The 12,975-nt window shown below is 44.4% G+C and overlaps 1 protein-coding gene across 1 annotated transcript in view; it reads right to left on the reverse strand.

Moving 5' to 3' along the window:
• TSPAN11 (tetraspanin 11) overlaps nt 1-12,975 on the reverse strand; it is a 138,992-nt gene that overhangs the window by 55,928 nt on the left and 70,089 nt on the right. The window contains exon 3 of the mRNA XM_077807405.1: nt 2,075-2,149. Coding sequence (XP_077663531.1) covers nt 2,075-2,149 — 75 coding nt within the window. The remainder of the gene's footprint in view (nt 1-2,074; nt 2,150-12,975) is intronic.

Consider the following 12,975-nt stretch of genomic DNA (forward strand, 5'->3'; position numbering starts at 1 on the left):
GATATTAAGACCAGATCATTAACTGCAATCTAAATTATTAAAATAAATTAAAGGTATGGGGGATGAGCAACATTATGAGGCTGGTAATAACTTCATAGAGTATTAATCAGATTGATGGAACTCTGGGTTCATACTACAGGCCTTTGATTACTGTTTACTCAAAGTCAGTGTGAGCTGGCTCCTTATCTACGATTAGGCTACTGGGATTTAAAATGTGAATAAAATAAAGTGTTCCAGAAAAGACAATGAGCCTGATTCTGATCTCAGGAATGCTGATTTAAAATAAGAGGTAACTCCTTTGAAGTCAGTGAAGTTACACTGGTGTGAAATCAGAATCAGGCCCGAGATTTCCAGGAGAGAAAAAATACACAGAGCACATGGAGGGATTCTGCAGGATGGAACAGCAAAAGAACCCAAAATAATCTTTCAAAGCAGAAAAAGAATAGTTTCACTGTTGTGTAACATGTGCAACACTGGCCAAAATATAATACTCCCTTCATGGTTTATGTGGGAGTATTGCTGGTGAGCGAATGGTGTTTTTTGGAAAGGCATCCACAATTAAAGTCAGCAAGTGAAACGTTGTCTAATTCTACAAAATTAAACCCAATTCCCATTCATACAAATTCGCTTTTTTTTTTAACTGATCAAATATACCAGCGAGTGGGAGGGAGAACAGCAGATTAGGGCTTGGGAACTGGTCCCACACAATATGTGCCCCAGTCTAATGTTGCCTCTGTTCTAAACCAGGGTAAGGCTGTTGGCTTCAGAGATATTCCAGGATAAATGAGATTAGAATCTTTACCTTTCTGAGGGCTTGTCTACATTTACAGCACTGCAGCGCTTAGTGACGATGCCACCTGTGCCGAACAAGAGAGAGCTTCTCCTGTCACCATAGCACTGTCTACATTGAGGGTTGGGTCATTGTGGATTTGTAGTAGTGATGAGACCATGGAAAGGCCTCCCACGTTTTGCCACTACCAGTTCTTGGGGATGTAGGTTTCTCAACTGCCTGCTAGGTGCCATGCAGTTCAGAGAGCTGGAGAAACTATCCCAATGGGAGAGGGACAGAGGAGCTTGAACCCAGCCTTTGAGCTAGGTTTGTTTTGTTTTAAATGCAGGTCCCCAGGGCTAGCAGTGGAAATGGGGAGCTCAACTAGATTGCTGAAACTGTGCTACGGGGCATCCCTCTCCAGTTGGAACAGGGCTTCTAGGGGAGGAGGGAGCTTTCCTTTGTGTTGGAAGAGATGAGAGGTTTTCTACCCAGCAGTAACATTCTGTATGTGTTGGTGGGGCTCAGACTGTCATAGGCAGGACACTGGACTAGATGAACCAACGTTCCGAACCGGCTTCTTTTCCAATTTCTGCTATGAATGTGTAGGAACAACGAGTTACAAACTTACCCAGCCTCAGGCACATTCCTTTGCACTGTTATCGTCTGCAGCGTTCTCAAGGGGTTCCCCCTTTTGTAAGACGAGGGCTGAAACCCAGCAGAAATGCCCAGAGGAGTCAGGCAGCAGCAACATCGAAAGGGCCGCCACACACCCCTTTTTGCTGAGCTCTGCCTCAGCGCCTCATCTGTAAAATGGGGAGAACAGAGCTTCTCTACCTCTTGGGGTGCTGAGAGCTGCTTAGATACTATAGTAACGGGGGCCACTTAAGTAGCTAACACAGGGTCACATGGCGGGAAGACAAAATGGCAGATCAAAGTGTACACTGTACAAGTTGGCTTGCCCCAGAACTTGGGGAGAGGAAGAACCAGGGGTTCTATCTGCTGCTCTTCTCCCATATCCTATGGGGGAGGCAGAGCTAAACTAGATGGGACTGGGATTTGTGTTCCTCAGCCCAGCAATGTTTTCCTGTGGTTTAGAGCCTTATTATGTGGCCTTGCTTTGTGCAACAGTATTTGGCCCTATGGATTTAAGAAAATACTTTGGATAACTTTTACAAAACACTAATATTTTCAATGAATTTCTATTGAGCTCTTATAAGAAGGGACTTTCTTAACCCAGCCTTGCCGACAGATATTTATTGCTGTAACATCAAAAATATAGATAAAACAAACCTTCCAGCTTACCCTTTGATAGTAAACATAGGCAAGAACTCCAGCAACCAGCTCAATAAGGAAGATCAAAAGGAGCATGGAGAAATACTGCAAGGGGAAAAACAAAAAATAACCCCAGTTGTATCTGATTAGAAAAACTGGACAACATAGCTTCCCAAAGGAAGTGAAAACATGTTCCTACAAAGTCAGGAACTCTGACACTCTTATGTTTGAGAGATGGTAATCTCCTGAAGGTCTGAAGTAACTTTTCCACAAAGAAGCAAGTAGAGTAAGACGGTTCAAGGGCTAGGGGGGTAGCCTAGGACTTGGGAGATTTGGGTTCAATTCCTTATTCAGCCACCGTCTTCCCATGTGACCTTGGTCTCCCTGTGCCTCAGTGCCTCATCTGTAAAATGGGGAGAATAGTGCTTCTCTACCTCTTGGGGTGCTCAGAGCTGTTACATACTATAGTAATGGGAGCCACTTAAGTAGCTAACACAGATTGACAGAAACGTGCTGAGCAGGAAATGAAGGAGTTTGGAACCAAAGAGAAGACTACCAAAGGAAGAGCAAGTGGGGATAAAAGGAAAAGATGGGAAGGCCATGGCCAATGGGAAGAACAAGGAGGAGGATGCTAATGAGTTCCTTTATCAGAGACACTGGCTTTAACAAACATTTGTCTCCCTTGTTAAGAAATCATGGCCGGTTTGCAGCAATTCATATGACTAGGAAGATCCTCTCGGAAGGTACCTAGCTGAGCATGCTTGTCTAGTGCATCTAAGGGTAACACCATAGTTTAGAACCTGCTTCAGCAAAGCACATAAACATGGGCTTACATCCATACTTACTTAGCAAAGCAATTATGCACATACCTAGTAGCCAATGTGCTCAAGTGCTTTGCTGAACTGGGGCCTTAAACATTAACGGCTTTTCACACTCAGCATGGCCCAAAGCAGATTTTATAAGTTCATAAGCCTATTTTGCAGCCATTTAAAAACAAAACCATAACAACAAAAGCAACCTAGCAAAGCAAATGTACACTGAGTAATCTGCACTTGGAAAACTTCAAGTTCAAGGCTTTGGCTGGTTTCACGCTCGCTCTCTCCTACACCCTATTCATGGGCGGCGGGGGGAGAGAAGGTTTTCTTAACAGTGGGAAAACTGCACTGTGTGCCTCATCCCTTTCACAAATTAAAAGCAGTGATTTCTAGAAATATTCATGTCAGCATAGGCCAATCACATGAAATTTCAGCCCCAAAGATGACAAAAATCGCTAAAAATTATGAGCATCTACAAATTGGGATTAGAATGTAAACTGTTTTACAACCTTAATTAATGTATAATGATCAACATCTGTGCCCACTGTAAAGAACCCAATCCTGGTCATTTATTGAAGTTTAATTTCTCAGTTTATTCCATTGCCTCTTTTTGACCTGTACATAATAATTCTGAGAGAGGCATTTTCCCATTACCCAGTACAGAATATAGTAATTAGAGGGTCTCAGAACCTGGGCTCCAGCCTGAGCAGGAACACCTACCCTGTTATTTTTAGCTCTGGAGTGAGAGCCCTGCAAGGACGAGTCCTGTAAGTGTCAACGATGCTACTCATAGGCATAAAATTAGGCATGCCTATAAGTGTTTGCAGGACCAATGTCTCGGCTTTGAGAATCAAGCTGGGTTCTCTTCTTGCACATCAACTGCAATGGGGATTCTGCAGGCCGAAGTATGTGCTCAGAGACACATGCATAAACATCATTGTCTTCAGTAAGTTTGCAAAAGTGCAACTAATTGGCCCTGTAACTGGAACCTAAAACAGTTCTGTTGATGCTTAAGAAGGAATACAATCCAGCTCCCTCTCTGTGAGCTTTTCTGGTTTTGCAGGGCTAACATGCTGACCACCTGCTTGGCTCATCAGCAGGCTCTGAACCTGGGATCTTCAGCATGAGGCTCAATAGCTTGAGCAAAAGGAGAAACTCCTCTAGCTGGCCGCCATAATAGAGTCTTATCCTCTTATGAGGACCAGCCCCTAGGGCTGGGGTAGTCAGCAAGTGAACTGCAATCTGGACTGCCAGGTGCTTCTGAACAGACCCCAAAATCTTTTTATTTACTTATTATCATTATTGGGTTTTTTTAACTTTCTCTGGAGTCTGGACCTTTACTATACCTTGACCAAGAAATTTGGACCTTGACAAAAAATAATTGACTACCTCTGCCCTAGGGGGGACAAAAACAACCATTGTACAAGTCAGGGTTACACTGACAAGAGTAAAAAGAAAAAAGAAATAATCTGTCACTAAGATTATGGCTCTGAATATACGTAGGCAGCAGATTTACAAAGGGTCGTTTTCAAGGTAGAACCAGAGTACAAAGAATTAATTGCTTTTATACCTTTGAATATTTGTTCTTCAAATTTACCTCCTTCTATACAAGTGTATGTGCTGTTTTATTACCAGCCGCAAGGCTAGATACCCACTTTTGAAAGGATGGTAGTTAGGGACAAATGAACGTTTGTACCTTACCCTCTACCATACTGGGGTCTTCCCCTCCATCCCGGGGTATGCAGTCTAGCCATGACACTAATATAGTATCCTTAGGAGTAGTATTATTCACTTTAGGTTGTTGCTAACAAGGTGACCTCCTGTGTTTTTCTTGCATATCTCCCATTCAAGTATTGGCCAAACACAACTCTGCTTAACATACAAGGAGGGAAAAGAGCTCAACCAGAAACGTGACCACTGCAGACTAAGGCAAACCTGACTGTATGACTGCCATCAGTGGCAGACTTGGAAACAGGGGAAACTTGTGTAAATTGACTTCAGTGGAGCTATGCTGAGTTACACCATCAAAGCATCTGGCCCTCCAACTGCAATTAAAGACTTACACCAGAGTAAGAGGGAAATCAGGGCCTAACTCCATTGACTTCAGTGGAGAGAATTCTGATTTACTCTAGTGTAAAACAGAGGAGAATGGGGACTTTGTTTTCAAAACACCACCCTGTTCATTTCTATTGAGAACTATTGCTCACCTTCTTCACTTGCAGAGGGCTGAGATAAGCAAAACTGGATACACTTTGCTCTTAATGATATTATATGAAAGGAACCCCCTGCAGTTTTTTTCACAGCTATTGAAATAACTCTCAGAGTCAGAGCCATGTCAATATCAGCATTTTACCATGACTGCATTCTTTTTCTTAGTACATAGAATCCCAGTCAGAGAACACAGTCAGCTTGATTCTCTTCACCTGTATGCTGGTGTAAACTGGGAGTAACTCTGTTGAAGTCAATAGAGTAATATCAGGGTAAAATCAGAATCAGGCAATCTAAATGCTCACAAGGACCCATTATTAACGGAATGTTACAGTACACAAAGCACCACTGAAATGGTCTTTTTGTATAGCATCTATAGGAGGTCCATACCCTTGGTATGACATTATGCATATTAAAAATTCTGGCTCAATGTAAATATTGTACATGCACTTAAATTGACTGTATTAGTGCTTTCTAGAACATAAAAGGACCAGCACTACATTATAAACCCATAGAGAGAAAATTTTCATTTTACTGTAATACTCCTGTATGTTTATGCCGCACCTGTCAACCCAGAGAAATCCCAGAGTGCTTTACCAACTACCTACCGCTGAAACACACGTGCTTCTGGGGAGAAACACAGCAGCTGTTTTAACAGAACAAAGCACAGAACACACAGAGTCCGAGGGATGCCAAGCGAAGTGTATCATATCCAGTTAAAACTGCAGGGACATCAAGAAGGCAGAATGTAATTAACAGAACTGAAACTAATCCAAGGTGAGAAAGGTTAACAAATAATCCTACTTACGTTAAGGTTACCTTTCAGGACGTTGGTGTTATGACTCATTAAGCTCTCTGGAGCTGGGACCATCTCATTGTTATATGTCTGTATCGTACCTAGCACAATGGGGCCCTGGCCTCTAGCTACTACTATAATTAAAATAAAATAAAATAAATAATAATAAATAAATATGTTGGCTAGAGAAATGCCAAGGAAGCCTGGAATCTTTCAATTGCTTTCTTTTGGAATTGGACAGCAACAAGGAAGCCAGGGATTCTGTAAGTTTTGGGGTGTCACTCCTGACCGCATCTGCGGAAGTAAGGATGAAAGGGCAGAATCCAACCTCCCCAACCCTATAGAAGTATAAGAAAGAAACTCCTCAAGTTAAAACTCATGGAGTTTCCTCTCCCCTCTGTGGGTTATTCCAGCACACAATGGACCCCTATAGTAACAAAAGTTAAAATAGTGAAACTAAATATAACCATGGCATTAAAGAGCTGTTCCTCTTTAGAAAGCACATGGAAAAAGTGCTGGGATGCTTTGTTTTAATACAGCTATTTTACCCTTCAGAATACAAAGCAACTTGCCAAAATCTGAGAAAATGTTAAAAATTATTCCTTTCCATTAATCTTTTTTTTTTTTTTTTTTTTTTGAGCTCTGGAGGTGGATCATTATGCTGGTAATTTTACAGTTGATGCATTTGTTACATGGGAATCTAAGAACAGTGATTAGAATGCTTGCCTCATTAACTTGTCACTTCTCCTGCTAATCTCCTCCACACCTGCGTGTCTTACATATTGAAAAATAGTAAGGTTCTGAGAGTATTGTGAGAAATTAACATCCAATAACATCTAGGTCAAATGATGAGAATTCAATTTTCAGGCTAGATTTTTTTGGAAAACCACAAGCTTACCAAAACCCATCTAGTTTCTGTGTTTCAGTCCGAAATTCATTTCTGACACCACCTGGGACACCAAATGCATATTGAAAAGTAGTACTTGTGGCACCTTAGAGACTAACAAATTTATTTGAGCAAAAGCTTTCGTGAGCTACAGCTCACTTCATTGGATGCATGCAGTGGAAAATACAGTGGGGAGATTTTATATGAACAAAGAACATGAAACAATGGGTGTTACCATACACACTGCAACGAGAGTGATCAGGTGAGGTGAGCTATTATCAGCAGGAGAGAAAAAAACCCTTTTGTAGTGATAATCAAGGTGGGCCATTTCCAGCAGTTGACAAGAACGTGTGAGGAATAGTGGGGGGTGGGGGGGAGGGAATAAACATGGGGAAATAGTTTTACTTTATGTAATGGCACATCCACTCCCAGTCTTTATTCAAGCCTAATGTAATGGTCTCCAGTTTGCAAATTAATTCCAATTCAGCAGTCTCTCATTGGAGTCTGTTTTTGAAGTTTTTTTGCTGAAGAATTGCAACTTTTAGGTCTGTAATCGAGTGACCAGAGAGATTAAAGTGTTCTCCGACTGGTTTTTGAATGTTATAATTCCTGACGTCTGATTTGTGTCCATTTATTCTTTTACGTAGAGACTGTCCAGTTTGGCCAATGTACATGGCAGAGGGGCATTGCTGGCACATGATGGCATATATCACATTGGTAGATGTGCAGGTGAACGAGCCTCTGATAGTGTGGCTGATGTGTTTAGGCCCTATGATGGTGTCCCCTGAATAGATATGTAGACACAGTTGGCAACGGGCTTTGTTGCAAGGATAGGTTCCTGAGTTAGTGTTTTTGTTGTGTGGTGTGTGGTTGCTGGTGAGTACTTGGAATTATAACATTCAAAAACCAGTCGGAGAACACTTCAGTCTCTCTGGTCACTCGATTACAAACCCAAAAGTTGCAATTCTTCAACAAAAAAACTTCAAAAACAGACTCCAACAAGAGACTGCTGAATTAGAATTAATTTGCAAACTGAACACCATTACATTAGGCTTGAATAAAGACTGGGAGTGGATGTGTCATTACACAAAGTAAAACTATTTCCCCATGTTTATTTTCACCTCCCCCTCCCCCCCCATCCAGCCTCATTCCTCACACTTTCTTGTCAACTGCTGGAAATGGCCCACCTTGATTATCACTATCAAAAGGGTTTTTTTTTTTTTTTTTTCTCTCTCTCTCCTGCTGGTAATAGCTCACCTTACCTGATCACTCTAGTTGCAGTGTGTATGGTAACACCCACTGTTTCATGTTCTCTATGCATATAAATCTCCCCACTGTATTTTCCACTGAATGCATCCGATGAAGTGAGCTGTAGCTCACGAAAGCTTATGCTCAAATAAATTTGTTAGTCTCTAAGGTGCCACAAGTCCCCCTTTTCTTTTTCGGATACAGACTAACATGGCTGCCACTCTGAAACCTGTCAAATGCATATTGCTTTTTTTTTTTTTTTTTTTTTAAAGGGGAATGTTAAGAAAAGGATGGCTTCATTTTGTCAGCATCAATTCATGTGTCACTGAAACAGGATTACAAATACAACTCCAGGGTTCTCCTAAAAGAATATAATTGCTATGGTTGCTATTGAAGAGAAAAATTATACCTTCTTTTAATGGCAGTCTAAATTACTACATGCCATCACCTCACAGGGATTTTTTAAAAATCAAGTTATCTATTAATACTTAGTCAAGTCATCAGAAATCTTTCTAGAAATGTAAAGAGTAAAAGAAATATCAGACAAAAGTGTCTTTTAAACGCCTCTTTCTTTTCTAGTAAATAAATGTGCCGAGGAAGCTAGTGGCATGCTCAGAATAAATACACTTGCCTCATGAGAAATGCTGTTTGTTTGGTGGTAAAAATAAAGCCAGTCTATTTTTTTTCCAGCAGCTCTTGAAGGTTCTTTCCCCATCAACACAGAGTTCTGATTCATTAGTTAAATGAGGATGGCAATTATGGCTCAAACCCCAAGCCCAGCATCCCGTCTGATTAGTTTGGCTAGACTCTGGGTAGATATGCAGGGAGCTGGGGAAAGAAGATTCTGCTACAGAGCTGCTCACTAGACCTACTTCACCACTACAGAGGCCAACCTGGAGGCCTGCTGAAGCCCTCTCTTGCCTGAGAGTAAAGAAAAGGCGATAGTTGTGGGAAAGGATCATTACAGCAGCCCCTCTCACAAGCCTTGCACCTGACTCATGCCCGTGCATGCTGCCACAAAGGGGCCTCACGCAGAGTGGGGCCGTGAATAGCACAGGTTCCATTGCAAAAGGACACTCTGTCTATGGAGGAAGGGACTGGATTGAATCAAACTGATAAAGTATAAGAAAAGCCAGTGCTGAACCAAGGCCTGATCTGCACACAGCCTTGTATCAACCTAGTTGCACATATACCTACACTTAAACGGGTCTCGCACTGACATAAGTGACCTGTTACAGGGACACAGTAACACCACTTCCCCAAGCGGTGTCGAGCCATAATCAACGTACTGAGATCAATGCAGCATGAGTGTAGACACTACGTTACCAACGTTGACCCTTACAGTCCTCCAGCAGCTGTCCCACAATGCCTGATGCTGACTGTTCTGGTCACAATTGTGAAATCTACTGCCCAGGGGGTCACGGAGACCAGAAAGCCTCCCTCTCCTTTAAAGCCCTGTGAAATGTCTTTTCCTGACTGTCCATCTTGGCAAGCACACCTAGCAGCTCTTCACTGTTGCAAACAACTGACCATGTGTACTACATGCTCCAGACTACCTCTGGCTTGTGACAGGAGATGTTGAATCTCCCGGGCCTAGGGGGAGAAGAGGCTGTGCAGGCACAGTTACGGACCAGCCATAGAAATGTGGACAACTACGAGCAGATTGCACGGGGGATTCAGGAGAAGGGGGCACGACAGGGACCAAGAGCAGCGCGGCATGAAAGTGAAGGAACTGCGGTAGGCCACCCTGGCCTTCCGATATGCCTAACAGTCAATCCAGAGCCAAGCCATGGATCTGTCATTTTTACAAGGAGCTGTGCTGTGAGCCGGGATCCATCTGAGACTCTATCACGGTCCACTCAGTCCCAGCAGTTGAGCATGGGTGAGCTCGATGCAAACGAAGGATCCTTGGGTAAGCGTGTGAATTTATTTCCTATTACAGTGATGGCACCCCCAACTTAACAAGGCACAGCTATTGACTTTGCATTAATTTACTCGTACTAGAGGTGGCAGTGGTACAACAAAGAGAGGTAGCACTGTTTGCTTTTCATTCCCCTGTAGAGTCAGCCAAGGGGGCGCCATGCAGAGCAGTTTGTTCATGTACACAGGGATGTTTCTTAAATCCTCCTGAGAGATCTGTATGACACTTTTATGGAGGCACTGTGCAATCCTCTCCCAAAAGCTTCCAGAGATGGCAACTTTATTTCTTTCTCTGCAGGAGGACACTTTCCCACACCAGTCAGTGATAACTTCAGCGGGCACCATTGCAGTACAGAGACTAGCAGCATATGGGCCTGGGCTGCTTCAGGACGCCAGCTGCAGCTATGTTCTCTCTGCTTTTGTTACCCTCACAAATGAGGTATCAGCTAAAATAACCACCACTTGTGGAAAACGGTGCCAGTATTCAGGGCCATTGCCTAAAATACTCATAGCTTCATGCAACTGAGCAATTCCCTCTTCATTTCCGTCATCCCTGGTGGGCCAGGCTCAGCATGGTTGGTGCTGTGAGTGGCACTGTGCACAAAACTCCAAAGCAGAAGTGTCAATAAGCAGGTCTTGTGCAAAACTTTAGGGTAGCAAGGGAGGGAGTTCTGAACCTTAACATTTGATTTCTGTTGCAACTATACTGACAATGGTACCTCTGTGCGTTTTATCTGCAGCTGCAGCAGCCTTGAGGGTTCCCCCTACACACCCATGGAATGCCAGAGCCAGATAAGGCGGAGAAAGAAGAGGACTTGGGAATGACACGTTCAATGAGATCCCGCAAGCCAGTGCTGCATCAGACTGTGAACAGAGGGCCTGGAGGGTGAACACTGAGCACAGCCTAGAGAAGGAAAGAGCAGACTGGAGCAAGGCCCAGGACTCCCAGCAGGGAAAGGAGACAGAACTGCACAAGGACATAATGGGGCTTCTCCGGCAGCAAACACAGATGCTGCAGACTCTTGTGGACCTACAGGTTCAACAATCATGGGCTCATCTCTTTTTGCAATCCATGCAGCACCTCCCTACACCATTCCATGTCGAACCGGGGATCACAGACGTACCCCTACCACTTCCCACCAGGGGACATTAAGGACAACTACAGCTTCACATACATGACATGTGAAAACTAAGGTTGCTGTATGTGTAACTGAACTGGATATGAGTGTTCTTTCCCCGGTCAAATTGGATTCCATTAATATATTAAGTTTTTAATGTATTTGCTTTTAAATTGCACATAATTTTTTTTTACATTTATTTTATTACTGAATAATTTGGAACATAATTCACCTTGATTAGTTCACATGTGCTGTAGAGTGTCCAGCAGTTCTGAAAGCACCTGTTTACTTATTACTGTACAGTGTGACACAACTCATAGGATCAGTGACAAACAGTTTAATAATCACAAATGTACAAGCGCTGCACAATTCCTAACAGGTCCCAAAACAGCAGGGTCAGACAGAACATGATACACTACAATGCATTACTATGGCTGATGGTAAAAATGCTCTTTCAAAGCCTTCCTGAGCAGCATAGCTCTACATTGAGCTAGGGCAGAGGTGTGTAAACTGCGGCCCGCGGGCCACATCTGGCCCGCAGGACCATCCTGCCTGGCTCCTGAGCTCCCAGCCAGGAAGGCTAGCCCCCGGCCCCTCCCCTGCTGTTCCCCGCCCCCCACAGACTCAGCTCGCCGTGCTGCCAGCGCTCTGGCCCACCGCTCCTGCTGGGCAGTGCAGCAATGCGGCTGGCTCTGGCATGGTAAGGGGGCGGGGAGCGGCGGTTCCTGGGGTGCAGTCGGGGACAGTGGGAGGTTGGATGGGTCGAGTTCTGGGGGAGGTCAGGGAACGGGGGGATGGATAGGTGTGGGAGTCCCAGGGGTGGCCTGTCAGGGGACGGGAGTGTGGATAGGGGTCGAGGCAGTTGGATAGGTGTGGGAGTCCCAGGGGGCCTGTCAGGGGGCAGGGGTGTGGATAGCGGACGGGGCAGTCAGGGGACAGGGAGAAGGGGGAGTTGGATAGGGGGTGGGGTCCTGGTGGGGCGGTCAGGGGACAAGGAGCGGGGGGGGGAGGGTTGGATTGGTCGGGGGTTTTGAGGGGGGCAGGAAGTGGAAGAGGGAGGATGGGGGCGGGGGCCAGGCTGTTTGGGGAGGCACAGCCTTCCCTACCCGGCCCTCCATATAGTTTTGCAACCCTGATGTTGCCCCCGGGCCAAAAAGTTTGCCCACCCCTGAGCTAGGGTGACCAGATGTCCTGTTTTTAAAGGCCCGTTTTTTGGGACTTTTTCTTATATAGACGCCTATTACCCTCCACCCCCTGTCCTGTTTTTTCACAGTTGCTATCTGGGCACCCTACGTTGAGCTTTTCTCATAGCCCTTGTGTCTGACTGTTCAAACTCAGCAAACAGCCGTCCCCCTCCGCCCTAGCAGCAGCTTCTTCCCTTTGGTTCACAAATATTATGCAGGACATAAGAGGCAGTTAGAACCACTGGGATATTTTTTTCACTGCGATCCAGTTTGGTGAGTAAGCAACGCCATTATCCTTTCAATCTACCAAACACACTTTCAATTGTCATTCTGCACCTGCTGAGCCACAGTTGAATTCTTCCATGGCACTGCCCAGCTGGCCGACATACAGCTTCATGAGGCAGAGGAGCAAGAAATAGGCTGCGTTCCCCATGATTACTACTGGCTTTTATGCATTGTCACTGATAAACCACCATTTGGGAAAGAAATGCCCTGTTTATAGCTTTCTGAATGGTCCTATGTTCTTAAAGACATAAGCATCATTCATGTTCCCTGGCCAGCCCACACTGATGTCAGTGAAGTGTTACCAGTGATCCAGCAATGCTTGCACAGTGATAGAAAAGTAGCCCTTTCCGTTGATGTACTCTGTGGCAAGATGGTCTGGTGTCAAAATAGGTATGTGTGCTGTCTATTGCTCCATCACAGTTCAGGAACCCTACTGCCAAAAATCCATCCACTATGTCCTACACCTTGTGC

Source organism: Eretmochelys imbricata, chromosome 1 (assembly GCF_965152235.1).
Source record: "Eretmochelys imbricata isolate rEreImb1 chromosome 1, rEreImb1.hap1, whole genome shotgun sequence".
Taxonomy (NCBI): domain Eukaryota; kingdom Metazoa; phylum Chordata; order Testudines; family Cheloniidae; genus Eretmochelys; species Eretmochelys imbricata.